The sequence below is a fragment of the Pterocles gutturalis genome, unplaced genomic scaffold (genome assembly GCF_000699245.1).
Source record: "Pterocles gutturalis isolate BGI_N339 unplaced genomic scaffold, ASM69924v1 scaffold14215, whole genome shotgun sequence".
In the NCBI taxonomy this organism is placed as follows: Eukaryota; Metazoa; Chordata; class Aves; order Pterocliformes; family Pteroclidae; genus Pterocles; species Pterocles gutturalis.
In genome coordinates this window covers 66,182-83,554 of record NW_010143670.1, presented here as the reverse complement: position 1 = coordinate 83,554, position 17,373 = coordinate 66,182, and the positions used below count along the sequence as shown (strand labels likewise).

Sequence of the window (17,373 nt, the reverse complement as noted above, 5' to 3'; positions counted from 1 at the left end):
GGCGGGGGGCGCGGCAGGTGCGCGGGGAGGGACGCCGGGGTTCTCCTTGCCGGCCCCTTGCTTCAGCCGGCTGTAAGAGGAGGAGGGCGATGCTTTTACAGCTGATGTAAACCTGCCCTGTTTGCTGCACATCGCTATCCTGTGCTTCTCTTTACACCGCTGCCAGAAATAACTACTGCCAAAAGTTAACCCAGCAGGCTTGAAGGGAGAAGGTGCTGGGAGGACGTTTCTGGTGCTCCCCTGAGCTGCCATCCAGCAGAATGCTTTAAGAAGTGGTAACCCGTAACATCCTTTGTGCTCATGCAGACCTATTGGCTTCACAGTTCCTCAGGTGACAGCTTATTTACCGTGTTTAGAATACAATCTATTTCATGTCAGGTAGTTGCTGTTCAAGGATAACTTACTGTTTCAGCCCATTTCTATACTTTTATTCTGTCTGATCAGGGTCTCAAAGTCAGAAAGTAAGGCTGAAACTAATTGCTTGTATGTTTTCCTTGAATACAACCAGTAAGGTATTATGATGTACAGTTTTTACAGTGTCACATCCATGACTGGCTTCAAAAATGTTCCAGCAGCCTGCCAGAGTGCTGCCAAGGAGAGCACCCTTTCTGCATGTGTGTTTGTTTGTGCATGTGAACAACTCAGCTGTGAAGCAGTGAACAACAGAGCCACTGGCTGCAGTGACAGAACTGGGCTCTTTCTACCTTTTTTAGTGTTTTTTTTTAAAGATGAAGTATAGCATTGTCCAACCTCTTAGTGGTGGTAACACAAGACTCAAAACAGAGATGTCTTAAATGAAGTCTATCATTAAATGCCTCCCTGATCTGCTTCTAAGGTGTTAGTTTCGGAAAGGTACTTTGAGGTATTAGTGTTGAAGATTACAGGAGCCAAATACTTAATTACACCGGCTCAGAGACATTGTTTACTGTCAGACCATTTTTCCTACATTAATCGTACAAATACACTATATACCCGACATTAATTTGCTTTGGTTACTCAAGTTAAAAAAAAGGCCAGTGTCAAGTCTGCTGATGTGATAGCTAAACATTAAGTGCAAGTCATGTCACTTAGTAAAAATGAGTAATGATTTCTATTCAGACAGTGATTTAAATATGTGGCATGCATCATGCCAACTGTTGTTTTTTTTAATATTGATGACTTGTAAATTGAAAATTGAATTGATTAACCATTTTCAGTCAGGTATAAGTCACCATCGTTACTGGATAGTACGGATCTGTTATTGAACACTTTCGTAGAAGTAGAGAAGAGGATACCACTTTAAACCACATTTTGATTAATGCACAGTCATTTAGACAGTAGCTTGTACGAGTCATTTATGACTTTTGTTATCAGTAAATAGATTTCGCAAGGCTGTAAGATAAAAGTGATTGGAAGCAAATGCTGATTATAGTCATATTATGTAGCTGGCGTCAGAGGGAAAGACTGATTAAAGATTAAGTTGAAATACTGCAAATCAGTGGACCATAGTTGAAATGAGGTTTATGTTTGGATTTTGGATAGCAGAGATCAGTCAAAAGCATGAAATAAGAATAGAACCGTGAAGGTTTCCTGCAAAGACAGCTACTCAGATTGCTCCATGGTTGCTTGCTTCTCTTGATTCAGTGACATCAGTTGCATTGCTTGATGGTGCTCAAAATAGGCAATTAACTCCAAAATGTGTCAATTTATTTTTTTTCTAAAGGATATATAGGGTTTGTTATGCCTGCTCAGCAACCCATGTTGTACTGTCAATACTACGCATTTCAATGCAGGATGAGGGAGGATTATTCCTCTGTATGTTTCCACTAAGGGCAGCATTTTAAACCGGTTTTCTGGAAGCTCTTTTTCACCTGTTCCTTTGTAACTTGATGTCAGTAGTTTTGTTTTACAATCTACTGAGCGTGAATATCCATAGGCATGTGTTCCTGGAAACTATCCTGTGAATATGGAAATATGAGCAATATTTTCATCCATATTGTAAACAAAATTCCCACAGATTTGAATGGTAGCGGAACTGAGGTATCATGAGTGGTCTAAAAATATGATGTCTGACCTTGGTACTCAATGAGGTTCCCTTCCTGAGCTCTTTGTCTAAGAAAGATGGGCTAAGCTGTCCTTTGGAGGTACCCAGCTTTCTTTACTGGCTATGGAAGGATCCTAGGTTAAACCAGGCACCTGAAGTTTAGGTGGTTGAAGCTAGGTGAGAGGAATCCCATCTCATGTGTTTACTTTTGCAAAATGCATACAAACATCTATATCATCTTGATGCAATAAATGTACACAGAGAAAGTTGCAGATTCATTTATATACCTAGTTCAGAAACTTAAACTTTTTGCTCTTATTAATCCTGTTAACATTTTTGTGTGCTCATTCCTGTGTGAGTTCAATTTTCATCATTTTTTTTATACAAAGGGGTGGAGTAGCTAAGCCCATAAAATCCAAAATACGTCTGTTCTGACTAAGGATTTAAGGTGAAAGTGATGAATGATGCATACTGTAGTTACAGTTGTAATGTAAAGGCATGGAGAGGATCAAATCCCTAATTTAATTTGGCCTTTTGAATATTTAGTTTTCACATTAAAATCATAGTTGTGACAATGAGTTAACTCTATATTGTTTGCAAGTTTGATATTCCAATAGAGTAAGTGCGCAGCTCACTGAGACTGCGTAAACTCTCAGGTAACATGAGACTGTTCATGAATCTTTGCGTAGCGAATCAGCATCTGTTTCACTTGTGGATGCACAGATCAGAAAACTAAAAGTGTACAGAATACTGGTACAGTAATCCGCACTAGTCCACTGAGGTGGAGTCTCTTTACTCAAGAAATTTTGATCTATGTGTTATCAATTTAAAATGGCAACTATTTAATCCTCTAGAGCAGAACTAAAACAGGTCCTCCAAAATGATGGAAAATACAATCGCACATGCACTATAGAAGCCAGGTATACACAAGCACGCAAATACACATACAGTGTTGGCAGTTGTGCTATTTTGGTGGAATAGGAAATGAAAAAGCCGATAATACCATTTATCAGCTCTGAGCCACAGAAAATTTCCACTGCAAACCTGAGATAACAGATGTTAGTAGGCACAAATCTGTATATTTATTTCACATTAGTATTTACCATTTGTTATGTTTTTTTAATATATGTACATAAAACAGCACATAAAACCATACAACTAGTCAGCATGCTTGACATTGTAAAGTTGGGACAACACATGCACCTGTCGGTCCTTTCATGTTATCTTCTTTATTGTTCTTGGTAAAACTATTTCTGTGACTGAGGGCTAGCCTATGACAAAAGATGGTAGGGTTGTGTCTTTCTTGACTTCAGATAAAATACTTTTTAAGTTCTCAGTTCTCCAAATGTCTGTGCACCAGCATAACTGTATCTCAGCAGGATAGGATGACTAGGTCTTTAATTAAAATCCTAGTTAAAAACAATAGTGTGTGGACAGGTCCTAAATTACAGTTAAAGTCATGAATTTCAATTTTGAATTGAAATTCAGATTTGAAATACGGGTCTTGAGAGCCATGAAAAACAACTTGACAATTCCCCTGCTTTCAAATATATCTTCTAAAATAGGCTTATGAATGCCATTTTCAACATTGTTTCTACAAAAATACTGCAGTGGTACATTATGCTACTGCCTAGTCCAAGCTGCCTCCACTGAGAGAACTAATAGGTAAATAATTTTTTGTGAGGAAAGTTGCTAAATATTTGGATGAGACAAGGTTAAAAATTCTACCTTCTAAGACGCAGACTGGTAGCATAATTTTCCAGTGTAATATGTAACTCTGTAAATGCCAGAAGCATAGCTTGGCCATGAGTTCACTTCTGTAAATTTCAAATTATTTGGGACAAATCTGATTTATTAGCCATCTGTAGGAACAACTACTGTGACATGGCTCTGACTATAGGCTGTATAATGCTATAATCCATAATCCCATAATGGTTATGGTTGTCATCTCAAAAGGCAGAGTACAACAAGAAAATAAATAACCATGTTCTAAACATTTTCTAGGTTGCATGTCATTCCTAATAAAATGGTATTTGTACTTATAAGGACAATGAAATCAACCCTCTTTACTTAATCTTCAGAAAAGTCCTTGTGAAGTAGGTTACTGTTTTATGAATAGGGAAAACTAGGGGGAAAAAAATGATAACTTGGTGGGAAGATGGCTGAGACTGTCAGAAATTCCCCATTACTCAGTCCGGGGCTTGTATCTCAGTTTTTGGTTTTGTTTTGTTTTGTTTTGTTTTGTTTTTTCTCCTACGTAAGGCAGGGACATTTCTGTGTTTACAGGCTGCGTTTGTGAGTCATGTTGGGATTGGATATAACCATATCTATCATTTCTATATAATGTAACTGTAGCAGCTGTGCACACAAAGCATATCCTCCTCCCAAAAAGTGAAAATAGATGTGCAATATAATTCAAACAACATTTAAGTCTTCTGAAAGATTCTTTTGTAGACCAGGAGATGTTAATTCCTATAGTATCAAATGGTATAAAAATATCTTTGTGAAAATATTTTATTTCTGTGATAGATCAGTGTTGTATCATTGCCAGCAGAGACTTGTATAACAATGTAAATGGCTTTTTAAGTGTTTGTTTCCATCCAGAGCTCTTTCAGCCCAGGCACTTCCCAATCTCATTGTTCCTTTGTTCTAGCGGATGTACAAAGCACTGAATGTTTTGTTTTCTGGACCAGATAGATTAGATAAAGTCTGAATTTCTGAACTTCACCTTCTAGGCACGCAACTCTTTCTTTGCTAGTGCACCTTAGATGACAGATTACCCAGGACAGTATAAGCACTTTGAAAAATGTGGCAGATGTCTTCTTTTGTAGAATTTGTCAAATAATGCAGATTACAATGTTGATTACTTTTGCAGGACTAATGAGCAGTTAACCTTATCCTAACTTTGTCAGCGAGAGAGTTAAAACTTCTTGACAATTATCATGACTGTTCTCTTGATATCAGTCAAATTAAAACTTTTTCAGATGGCTGTGCATCTGACCATATATAGTGCTGGAATTTATTTCTGACTCCCAAAGTTTGACCTTTCTGATTAGAACAATTGCCTTCAAGGAACAAGATTATACCCCCACTATTCACTTTTGCCAACATAATAGTCTTTAGTGGCTTGGTATATATTATAGGTGGAGCTGGTAGTCAAGCCTATTGTTAAGATTTCCTGACACTTTTCATTAAAACCTCCTGTTCCAACTGCTGTAACTGGATGAAGTTTTAACTATTTGGCCTGAAGTTTGAGGTGTTTGGTCTTTGACTTGAGTTGTAATTTTTTTTTTTTTCAGGTTTAAGCAGTTAGTTTGGCCTTTAAGAAAGAGGTCAAGAAAATAAGTTATTTTTGTTTATTGATTTTGTTAATTTAATTCTAATCTTTTTTTCTGAAGAGCACTAACGTCTTTGTGGCCCAGAGCGAGAACCTGAATTTAAGCAGAGGCCTGGGTTCAAAGGGATGAAGTATTTTTCACAGAGTCACAGTGTCACAAAGGGGTTTGAGGTTGGAAGGCATCTCTGCAGGTCAGCTGGTCCAAGCCACCTGCTCAAGCAGGGCCACCCAGAGCCGGTTGCCCAGGACCATGTCCAGACAGCTTTTGAATGTCTCCAATGAGAGAGACATTCCCTTGAAATTCTTAATATGTTTGATTGACAGAGCATACCACCAAAATCTGGCACCAGTATGTTCTCAGCAGAGCTTTGTAAGAAGCAATTAAACCCTTTGCACCATCCAAGCTTTGAAGAAAAAACAGCTTAAAGGCTACTAGCCCTATGCTACTCCTACTGCTGTACTTGTAGAGTGGGGGTAGGTTCAACTTTGTCATTTCAGCCTTTACAGTGCAGGTTTTAATTATGTGATCTCACATTATTTCTTTGCCTTGTTCAGGGAACCAGGCAGCAATTACTGCGTTGGATAAAGGGTCTTATTCTTCTGTGTTTGAGGCAGTGTTCATATGGAGACCTCCGTTCTCAGTCTGGATGCACCATACACTCCCTGTCTGATGCTAGGCAAGAGTAGCACAGAGTGTACTCATGTGGAAGCCAAATTCAATTGTTAAATTGTTGGGAAACTTTTATTCTTTAACTCCCTAACTTGTGAATGCTTGGCTTTGCTGTTTTGGGTTGTTTTACAATGCCATTTTAGTATGCAATTGCTTCACCTTATTGAGAGACATAAATGTCAATACCTTAGTACATCAATATGTAATAAATTTCTTTCGATTTACATGAAGTCTTGTGAGTGGTCAAATACACCTGGAGACTACAAGCAACCAGAGTCTTTTGTCTTGGTTAAATGTTTGCTATCCCTTTAGAGTGTATCGTATTTTACAGGTGATTTTACTTGAGACCACCTTAATAAACAACATAATGAAAGCTGAAAGTTTCTCAGAGAAATGGTCACAATGAAATATATTTCCTAAAAGTTTATCCAGTGTACTGTTTGGGGTTTTTTAAATTTATATGAACAATACTACAGCAGAGCAGAAGCATATTTTATCAGAATCTGTTTGAAGTCGTTGAAGTTAACACTAAAAACAAAGGAATGTTGCCCTTAAAATTATATCAATGCTTATGCCCCTTAGTGATAAAGTGTTTAGCATGAGAGCTAGGAAATGAAAGCCACTGATACCATTGTATCTGTAATGCTACATTACACTGAGGCATTGAGTGTAATTTGCTGGGTTTTCGTGTTTGCTGTTTCTTGTTAAAGTTGTTGCAGTTTTACTATGAACAGATTTCCAAGCTTGTTATATACATCCACAACTGTTTTTCTACATGTGTGCATGTGTGAGAGTGAGCGTGTACACATATACCCAAGTAACATTTCTGAACTCTGCATGACTCTCATGTAGACAGGTTTCAATGAGATGACGTCTATAAATGGAAGGAAAAAGACTTTTTGAAAAGCATTGGCAGCATGATGATGATAAAGGGAGAGTTTTGGATGGTTTTTTGTGCTGCTGTGTAAAACTTCAGACAATCTCAGTTCGAGAAATGTATATGTTTTCTTTTTTTGTTGTTGTTTAGTGTTTTTTTTTTTAACTACAGATCCCGTACCACCACCTCGTTTTGAAATTAATAAGGAAAAAACTACACTCAAAAGCTTGCAGGTTCAGTGGGATCCTTCCTCAGGAAAGGTGGACTTGTATAACCTAGTGTTATTTGATCATGAAAATAAAAAGATACAAGAAGTCTCAATACCAGGAAGAATTTCAAAAACAGAAAATACTTTTTCCAATCTCATCCCTGGGAATAAATACAACATTGTCCTCAGTGCAGTTGCTGGAAATAAGAGTACTCCAGAACTTCACATTAGTGGATCTACTGGTAGGACTTCTTTTGTTGTAGTTCATCTAAATAAAACCACTTAGGGTATTTTTCAGTTCTGCGTTTTGAAGTTAACGAATATATATAATTCTTCTACCTGGCAAGATAGATATATATATATATATATATGCATGTATGTAAATATTGATTGTTTATAAGTAGAAATAAACAAAACATGAATGTCTGATTAATGTGAAGAGTTGTTTGCTAAGACTGGAGGTATGTTGTTTTAGTGTATTTGGACATAAGTTTAGGGTTGGGTTTTTGCTGACCCTAAAGAAATTCAACATATTTCAAAAGTAAATCTGTTCAAAATTGCTGAAATTGTGGAGATAATCATTAGGCCTTAAGCATGTGGGTTTTATTCCAACAGTGCCATCCCCTGTGAAAAACATTCAGGTCAGTGTCAAGACGGACACTATCCATGTTTCGTGGTCTCCTGGCTCCGGGCACGTGGATCGTTACAGGCTGGTGTTACTGGATAATCATGTCCCGGTTCATGAGATTCACCAAGAAGATCCTCTGACCTCCTACACTTTTTCAGGACTTCCAGCGGGCCACCTCTATAACCTCTCTATCACAACCCAGGCTGCAGGATTGGAGAGCAGCAGTTTTCAAACAGTCAGAACAGGTATGATTTCAGAATTCATGACAACAGAACAAGAAGCTAAGGCCATAATCTAATAATATTACAGGACATATGTCAGAATAATAAATGATTCGTATTCCAAGTGTATATTCCCAGACTTCAGTGGCCAAATTACCCATGGCAGGTGTTTCTCTCCAAAGGCTATAGAGGGAGTTGGAGACACCATAAGCTTATTTAGCTCCCTAAGGTAGCACTGCAGCAAAGTTATCGGCTAAATTAGCTTGTAGGGTGTCTGCAGCTAATGTAGCTGCACTGCTTAATGTAGGCAGCTCACTTAAATATGTAAAGTTAGGTGTTAACAACCCAAGTGCCCTAGTATCACCTCACATCTGTGAAAAAGCTTCATCTGATTCCTGAATGAACTTCTTCAGTGAGTTAAGGCAGTGTGTAGTCTAGTCATTTCACAGTACTGAAGACAGTTTAGCTCCATGATTCTTACTTAGCTGAATGGGAGATGTACAGCTTGTGAGTTTTGAAAAAAAAAAGTATTTTCTGTGACTTTTTTCTCTCTGGATTGCAAAATAGCTGCACTGATGAAAAGGAAGTGAGAAAAATGTAGAGCAGGTTAAGAACTTCAAAACAGAATGTTGAGGGTGGTTTGTTTTGTTTTGTTTTGTTGGTTGTTTTTTTTTCACAGAGAAGTATTGATTCACAGAACCAGTTTTAGAAATGAAGTTTTTTCCTCAGGAAGGCTTTTCAGGGTAGAGTTCTGTAGTCATAGAGAGAAAGATAAGATGACATCCTACTAGAGTCCAATGGTTAAAACACTCATGTAAGCAAAAACAGGGTCATACCTTTGCTTTCCTTAATTTCTGGGAAACATAAGGTGCAGTTTCTCCTACAGAAATCATAATCATAATTGTGATGTCTAGGGCACACAGGTGAGTGTTGTTGTCACCTAGCACTGGCCATTCTGGGGATTATACTCACATTTCATTTTATTTCTTCAGATTTTTTTTTATTTTTTCCTGTTGTGGGGTGCAAAAATTTTAAATCTCATGGGTTTTCCATGAAAGCACTCCATCTAATTTGCAGCATGGTCCTCCATTTCAGTACCTAGTGTGCCCCAAGCCTGAGACATTAAGATATTAGAGGTGGCTATGCTGTTCTTTGGTGGAGCATTTGAATAAAGGAGTTTGATTCCAGTCCCTTCTACACTGGTGTAAATCAGGCATAACTCTAATGATGCTGAAGTGTTTACCAAAATGTACACAGGCGTCTCTGTTCCTAGGAGCATGTACCTGGTCTGTTTTTATAGTCAAAATTACTAGTGTGAGTGCAGACATGGCAAACAGATTTTCTATTCTGTGAAAGAAGATTGGGCATCATAAGAGGTGTCACTCTCAGCAGCGGAATATCTTAAACAGGGATGCGTTCAGTTTCACTGTGACCAGACTTTGTCCTCTCACTGTTCAGGCACAATCATTCGTACTCCATCTCATATAACTATTGAAAAGCAAAACTTAACTATCACAGTTTAGACACAGCAGGTCTTATATGTTCTGTAGTTGGAAGTATTTTGTTCTCTTTCTCATTTTCTTTTTTTAGCCCCAGCTGAAGTCTTAGATTTGATGGTGACTAACGATGACAGCTTAGATACTTTAAAAGTTAAGTGGAGAAGACCTTCAGGAAGCCTTGATTTCTACAATATCACTCTGTCTCATTTTGGATCAGTTAAAGAAGTCAAAACTCTACAGCCACCGGTCACAGAGTCTCATTTTGACAATCTAACTCCAGGACGTCTTTATCAGGTTACTGCCCGCACTGTCAGTGGTGAACTGTTTACTGATCGGATGGCAACTGGCAGGACATGTAAGTCTTCTGCTTCAGTAAGAACATTGTAACCAATGCTATTTATTCCTACATTGGCCTTGTAGAAGATCATTGTAGGAGACAAAATGATTTGTATTCCAGGCAAAATAAGATAAAAGAGCACAACATTTTTCCGGGAGTACCTTTTCCTGACTCTCTGGCAACAGGTAATCTGGCAGCCAAAAGCAGCTCCAGCATAGCTTGGGAGCAGGAAACAATAATGCATTTTGGACCTTATAGTTGGGTGAGTCTGTTACAGAGCTGTTCCCCACTGCTGCACTTCTGACCAACTTTGTTATCTTGAATTCAACTCAGTATAGTATATAAAATGAGTTACATTGTGGGGAAGTCTGCATGTAGTCAAATCATTAACAGATTTTTAAGTAATTTTGTAAGGTCTAATATTATCCCTTGCTCCAGACACAAATCTACAAATAGGAAAAGGTCTCAACTTTCTTTACTACCAACAGCATGGATTAAGGAAGGCATGTGCAAGCCTGGGTAGAGGTGGATTATGGTTTTTATGTCTTCTTTTGGAAGTATGATTTTCTTTCAGGTTGTCTTTTTTGTGAGTCCTGAACCTGAAAAATCCTGGCATAATTCTCCCACAGCATTACTGACCACAAAGGCATGTCATCTCCAAACCAGCCCAGCCCAGGGCATGATTCTAGCCTTGTAGTTTACAGTTAATACTTGCTAATGGTCTCAGGGCTCCAATGATAATCTCTGGGTCCTAACATTAAGCTAGAGGTATCCTAACCTACGGGTCTGCATCTGTCTTCCAGTCTCTGCTTGGTGTGGTTAATATTTAATTATTCTGTGAAAATCAGGAAAGTTTCCGTGGTCCAGTGTGACCTGCAGCAGTAGGGCAGGAAGGTTGAGTATGTAAATTCAGGACCCTTGAAGTGGAGGACAGGACGGAGTGGATGCTTTAATAGACCTCAGGTTGAACCTCAGTGCCTTACAGCTGGGAGAGAGTAGGACATACAAGGGCTTTGTGGAAGAACCCGTCAGACATTGCATTTCTGCTGCTGAGAACAGAATTTGGCCCATAGTGATTGAAGTTTTGGTTTAGCTTTGAAAATTTGATTGAGAGTTTCTAAGTGAACTTAAGTCCAGGAAACAACTGGGAAGCTAACTGAAAACTGCACGATGCATCTGAGAAGTGCACGGGGGAGATTTTGCCTGCCCCAAGAAAGGTTTCCCATTTCTGATGTCAGAAACCAACAGTGCAAAAGTGAGTGATTTGTGTGGGGAAGAGTCAGAATTACCTTTAAAATGAATGCCAGCCTTTGTAACAAGATACCTCACTTTGCTCTAACTGATCCAAGTGCTTCTACAATAGCTACTCTGTGAGACAGGTTTTGCCAGTCTGCATTTACATCTTACTAGAAATACCCTGCTTCAAAATTACTCTCTAAATCTCTGTATTTCAGTTCCCCAGAAAGTTTCTGAGCTGAAAGCCGGCGGTGGTGGCTGGCTGAGGTCTCTGCGAGTGACCTGGTTGCCCCCTGCGGGAGACTGGGAGAGGTACCGTCTGCTCCTCTGGAACCGCTCGGCCCTGCTGCTCAACATCACCCTGGAGAAGGACACCAGCGAGTACCTCATCCACGACGTGGGCCTCATCCCGGGGAGGCAGTACGACGTGGACATCGTTGTGGAGAGTGGCAATTTACAGAGCAAGACTAGGTGCACAGGGAGAACAGGTCAGCGTGCTCCTCCAGGAGCTGTGAAAGTGCAAAATGTTCATCTGGGCTCTGTGGACAATCAGGAAGAAATAGTACATGGGAATCCACAGACGAGTTTCAGTATTAATACAATGAAAAGGAGCTCCCTTGTGGAAAACAGAAATAGTGATTTTTAGAAGTTCTACGAAAACTTTCAGGGTTATTTTTGTGGTAAATAAAAGCTGATTGCAGGCACCCTACATAGTTCTTTGAAGAGAGCAATATTTTTCTGTATTGTCCATCAGTATATTCAGTGGCAAACTGGTTTATTTGTCAGCTTGTATAACTAATTGGTATCAATGTTAACCAAAACTGGCTGAGGTGTATGTTACTGTGGCTCTTCCATAATGTCCCAATTCTTGTTCCTTCTGCTCCAGAAATAAAAAGGCCAGTTCAAGTCAGGCTTTCCAAAGGAAATCCATATACACTGCAGTGACATACTGGAATTCCTTTGGAGCATTCATGTCAAAGCCACATCTGATTGCTTCAAACTTAAAAAATAGTTGCAGTATTATTGTTAATGGTTCTGTGAATGGTTAATGCTCTGTGAATGCAAAATAAGGGCAGTTCAGAGGACAACAAGACTTGGAGGAGGAGTATCAGGCAAGGCTCAAGCCTGAGCCTTGTCTTACAGGAGAATGTGAGATAAGATAGGTCCACCCTGCTTTATCCTCACACTTCCTGGTGCCTGCCTTTCCTGCTACACCCTTACCTGTCATTCCCCAAGGGCTTCATTTTGTTGATTTTACATAATAGCAAGACCAGTAGTTGCTACAGAACTGGAACTTTCTGTAACTTCTAGCCAACTTGATCAGAGGAAGGCAGATTCTCTTCCTGCTTACTTTGATCAATGTTAGAAATTATTTCAGTTTATGGTGTTCCTTTTAATTGACACAACTCAGTGATTAGAAGATAGTCCAATAAATAATATCCAGCAGTGGGTGTATCACAACTGTATTTGACCCACAGTCAGGGACATAATGTACCTGTTATGAACCATAGGTATTGGGCCCTATTCTGACTTAATTTGCTCTTATGTAAACCCACAGTCTTGGAAAGTGAGGTGGATTTCAGCATAACAGGGACAAAATCGGATCAGGGGACTCCATTAGGTAACAGATGCCCTCTGTGTGCATGCACACACAGACACACACACAAAGAAGTTCACTGATCAAATTCTTTCTTTTGGAGTGTCTCCTAACTTCACTGAGATATGAACCAGTACAAAATCAATGTCACTCTGACCCTATAATTTGCATCCTTATTTGTTACAGCTAAACTGGTGTAGGTCTGTTTTATGGTACAATTGTTTTATATCCCTGTCTAGCACCCACACTTCAAGAGGCGGCTCACTGACTTCACTGCATTTCCATTCATACCAAAATATATATCCTGGCATAAGTTTAAACCTAAGCATTACAGCCATAATGCATTGCTAAAGTCTGCTGCTACAGCCCATTACTGGAAGAGTAGCACAAATACTAGATTTGTAAGATTGGCTTCTTAGAGAAAGGTAAAGAACCTCCTCTTGATTACAAATACTCTGTTGCTGTCACATTTCTGTCTTACAGAACAGATTCCTTGCAGCAGCTTGAGATGTGCCGTGTGTGTTCACTACAAAGTCCTGTTCTCATCATGATATTTGTGTACTTTTACAGCTCCAGAGCCCGTTCTCCAGCTCCGCATGAAGCACGCTAATGAATCTTCACTTAGTGTCATGTGGATGACCCCTGTAGCGGAATGGGACAGCTATGTGGTTTCATTGGGAGACAGTGATCTTACTGTCATAAAAAAAGGGCTTGCAAAAGAAGCTAAGGAATTCACTTTCACTGACTTGGTACCTGGCAGAAAATATACAGCTACTGTCACTACCATTAGTGGTATTTTAAGCAACTGGACTTCAGTGGAAGGGAGAACAGGTATCATCCTGTCAAACTATTTTAATATTTGCTTCTGTTAACCATTAACAACTTTCTTTGCCTTGTAGTTAACTGAATGAACTCAGTGGCTGAATATCAAAAGTCTTGAGTTTCCATCCATTTCTTCAATAGAAAAGTTATGTTTCCGAGTCTCTCATTTCTGATTGCCAGTTATCTTGCAGTATTTATTTAAGATTTTGGGGAAATGGGTGTATAACTCTTAGCAGAACAGTTTTCTGAAATATTATGTCACATCTGATCAATCTACAATAGCAAAAGATTCCACATGAGAAGAGCAATTTTCACTGGGTATCTTCAGGAAGGTCACTTCCTTGATTCAAAGCATTCATCATCTGGAAAAAAACCCCTAACCACCACACAGGGAAATGTTGCTTTAGGGGGAACGTTCCGAGGTTGACAGACACAAAACATATGTGACCTTGAAAATGTGTTTTGTGTCTCTCTGCTCTTCTGATTCCAAAATCTGTATCTGTTACTTAGGATGATGGCTGTGACACAAGCAAGGTCCCATTCCCGCCCCCTGCAGGGTACTAATTTTGTGCACGTGTACAAGTTTTAAACCATATGTGTTGCTTTACTCTGTTTGATTTATGCATTCTTCAGTGCAAGCAAAGTCTTAAAATGTAGCTCTGGTCTGGCACAGCACAGGTCAAAACAAGCTGCTAGTGTATGAATCTAATCATGCCTATGGCTTGATAGGAGTCCTTACTGAAGTGTTGTAACTCCTTCCACAGCCTGAAAAGTTTTACTTACATGTTCATTTCTCTGCTATGTGATTAGATATCTGGGATTTCACTTCCTTCTGCCTTACACCCCTTTAGGAGGCCTATTCAGGCATAGAGTACAGTGTCCCACTTCACTAGTGTGAATCAATGCTTGAAAATACATCAGACAGGGATAGTGTGTCAGCATGACATTCAAAGTGATGAAGAAGAACATAAATGAATTTAAATGTAGGTCTTAATTACTCAATCTTTTCAGTAGGACAACCTATTAGGCTTGCAAAATATTGCTGTAAATATGACAGAAATAGGTCTTACATGCTTCCCAGGTTGGTCAGCTACCAGTGAAGCCTGAGGTGTCACTGGAAGTGCCTTTAGCATAGAAATCTGGCCCTTCTGTTTCTTGTTGGACCTTGCTATGTTATGACAGTATTATAAAGCAGGTGGGATTTTTTATTCAGTTTTAAGTGCACATTTTGTTTTTTTCAGCTATGTGCCTAATTTTCTAGCTTTTGTTAATGATTGCTATTCCAATACTACATATGCAAAAAAGTTGATATAAAACAAGAGATTAAGCTTGCAGTTACATTATGTAAAGTTAAAGGGTTCCTTGTTTCAGTTGTTTTGTGCTAGATATTCTATTCCTTTCTGTTCTTTCTTTTCCTTTTTGGTCTGGCTAAGTTCACCAGCTTGTACTTAGATAAATGTCATGTTAGTTTAGCAGTTAAATCATCTTTTGGTGCTAGAAAAGTTAGTATCCTGAAGATCTTCTGATGTAAAAAAGCAAAACCAAACCCATCCATCTCAAAACTTTACCCCTAAAATAAATTACCCCCAAAATAAGTTACCCCCAAAATTAAAGGGTCTGACACTTCTCTGAGGTATAGATGACTGTGCTTGAGGTATTCATCAAGCTAGTTTGCCATTTTATAGGAATGAGAGATGTGGAATAGGAGAGAAAAGGGAAAATGAAAGACAGACTGTATTTGAAATAGTCGTCACAAAACCAAGTCATTTTCTAAACTGACGGCTTTTGTTTAATGGTATTTATAAAATGCCATCTCTTCCCGTTCACTGATCTTGAATCATTTTGGTCTGACTGAGAAAAGCTGTCCTAAAGCCTGCAAGACCTTTCTATGGCTTAGATAGTTTCCCATAGACCACATCCCATCAGACAGGAAGCAGTCCATGGTTAGATTATTTTTAGTCCTGTTGAGTCTGGCTGCAAATTAGAATGTTCTTTTGATGCACTTCCTTAGTGTGACTGAAGTTGGGTTATTTGGGGGATTTTGTTTTGTTTTATTTTGTTTCTCCTCAGTAACATTATGACAATTTTTTTTTTTTTTTGCAGTGCCAGCCCAAGTGACTGGTCTGACTGTGACAAGTCAGGGATCAACCAACAGCTTGTTCACCAACTGGACAAGAGCGCTGGGAGATGTAGACTCGTACCAGGTGCTACTGATTCATGAGAATGTTGTCATTAAAAATGAGACTGTTCCCAGTGAAACCAACGGATACCACTTCTATCCCCTGAAACCTGGAGGACTCTATTCAGTTGTTGTCACCACCGTCAGTGGGGGAATATCTTCAAGGCAAACGATTGCAGAGGGGAGAACAGGTAAAAAGGAAAATACTCCAGCATGTCTTTTGTCAGTTCCTAAAAGCTGAATTTATTAAAGGGAATGGCCTTGTGATTAAGCCACTGGACCGAGAATTCAGAAATACGAGTGTTTCAGACATATAATTCCTGTGTGTGACCCCAGGAACACTATGGGTCCAGATTTATTTTAGCGTAGCTTTAGGGAGCTAACTGCTCGGCGTACAACAGGATCACTCTGTAGTGAAGACAAAAATATGCCCCAAGAGTGATGGGCAACTGTATTGGGTGAATCACTCCTTGGAAGGGAATTTCTTGTTCCATTGACTAGATGGCAGTGAAGGGTGATTGCTCCTTATTTAGGTGTGCAAATCAGGTGCCTGAAGTAGTGGGATGAATTTGTGTCTCAGTCTCTCATGGCCCATTCTTTTTCTCTAATCCCACGTTAAAGAATGTCCGTCAGGGTTAATTACTCATTATGAGACCCTTCTATGCTGCGTAGGACAGGATTTGCTATTGCAAACTTATTTCTGTAAGTTCAATAATGCATGAAATGTAATACCAGTCCTTTGGATATTTAAATAGAGGGAAAAATAGACAACACAGAGCAGTTTCACCCTTTACATGAATTTGGCAAAGGCCATGCATTCTGCAGTTTTCTCCAATGTTCTCCTGAAGACAACTATTTTCAGGTAAAAAAAAAAAAAAAAAAAAAAAAGAAAAGCAATTGGAGAATAATAACACTAAAAGGCTTAAAGTACATAGACATATTTTGTAAAGTCTTCTAATATTTTTGACTCTGACAGCTGAAGGGCAGCCCCTTTACTGAGGTAAGTCAGTTCATTTCCTCAGAGTCCAGTGAAAATGTGGCAGTTCATTGTGATTAGGGTTTGCCCCTGTAATAACTCTGATAGTTTTGTACCTAACTGATGGTAGTTCTGGCAATGTGTAACCTTTGAGCTCACCTTGCTGGCTTGAAAAACAAATTGCATTCTTGTTTTGACCACTAGGTGTCTATGGACCTCAACTTCATACAAGCCTCAGCAGTTATTGCTATTACTGATGAATGGCAATTTGAGAGGATAACTCATCTTCTGGGATTTTAGAAGTGCTGTGATCATGCCACCAAAGACAATTTCCTTCAGTGTATTCAAAAAAGTGGATGAGTGGTGCTCAGTGGGAGTCAGTGCAGAGCTCCTCAGGAGTCCCAGACTGCTTATTTTGCAGGGTGGCATTCCAGGCATTCACACAACAGTAGGAATTGACTAGTTAAAGCTCTTCTGTTTTTTCCTCTTTATTGCACAGTTCCTTCCAGTGTGACTGGAGTAACAGTGAATAACTCAGGTCGCAGTGACTACCTCAGTGTTTCTTGGCTGCCGGCTTCTGGAGATGTAGACAGTTATGTGGTAACACTCTCTCATGATGACCAGATTGTTCAGACTCTCACCATTTCCAAATCCTTCAGTGAATGCTCCTTCAGCAGCCTTACGCCTGGGACACTTTACAATGTGATGATAACCACAAAGAGTGGGAAGTATGAAAATTATTCCTTCAGCCAGGAACGAACAG

The 17,373-nt window shown here is 39.2% G+C and overlaps 1 protein-coding gene across 1 annotated transcript in view; it reads left to right on the top strand.

Annotated features, from left to right (window-relative positions):
- Nucleotides 1-7,078: 7,078 nt before the first annotated feature.
- The window catches only part of PTPRB (protein tyrosine phosphatase, receptor type, B), a gene marked incomplete at its 5' end in the record, with an annotated part of 36,446 nt that continues 26,151 nt past the window's right edge, over nt 7,079-17,373 (top strand). The window contains 7 exons of the mRNA XM_010084829.1: nt 7,079-7,357; nt 7,731-7,988; nt 9,555-9,818; nt 11,255-11,524; nt 13,204-13,464; nt 15,559-15,825; nt 17,110-17,373. Coding sequence (XP_010083131.1) covers nt 7,079-7,357; nt 7,731-7,988; nt 9,555-9,818; nt 11,255-11,524; nt 13,204-13,464; nt 15,559-15,825; nt 17,110-17,373 — 1,863 coding nt within the window. The remainder of the gene's footprint in view (nt 7,358-7,730; nt 7,989-9,554; nt 9,819-11,254; nt 11,525-13,203; nt 13,465-15,558; nt 15,826-17,109) is intronic.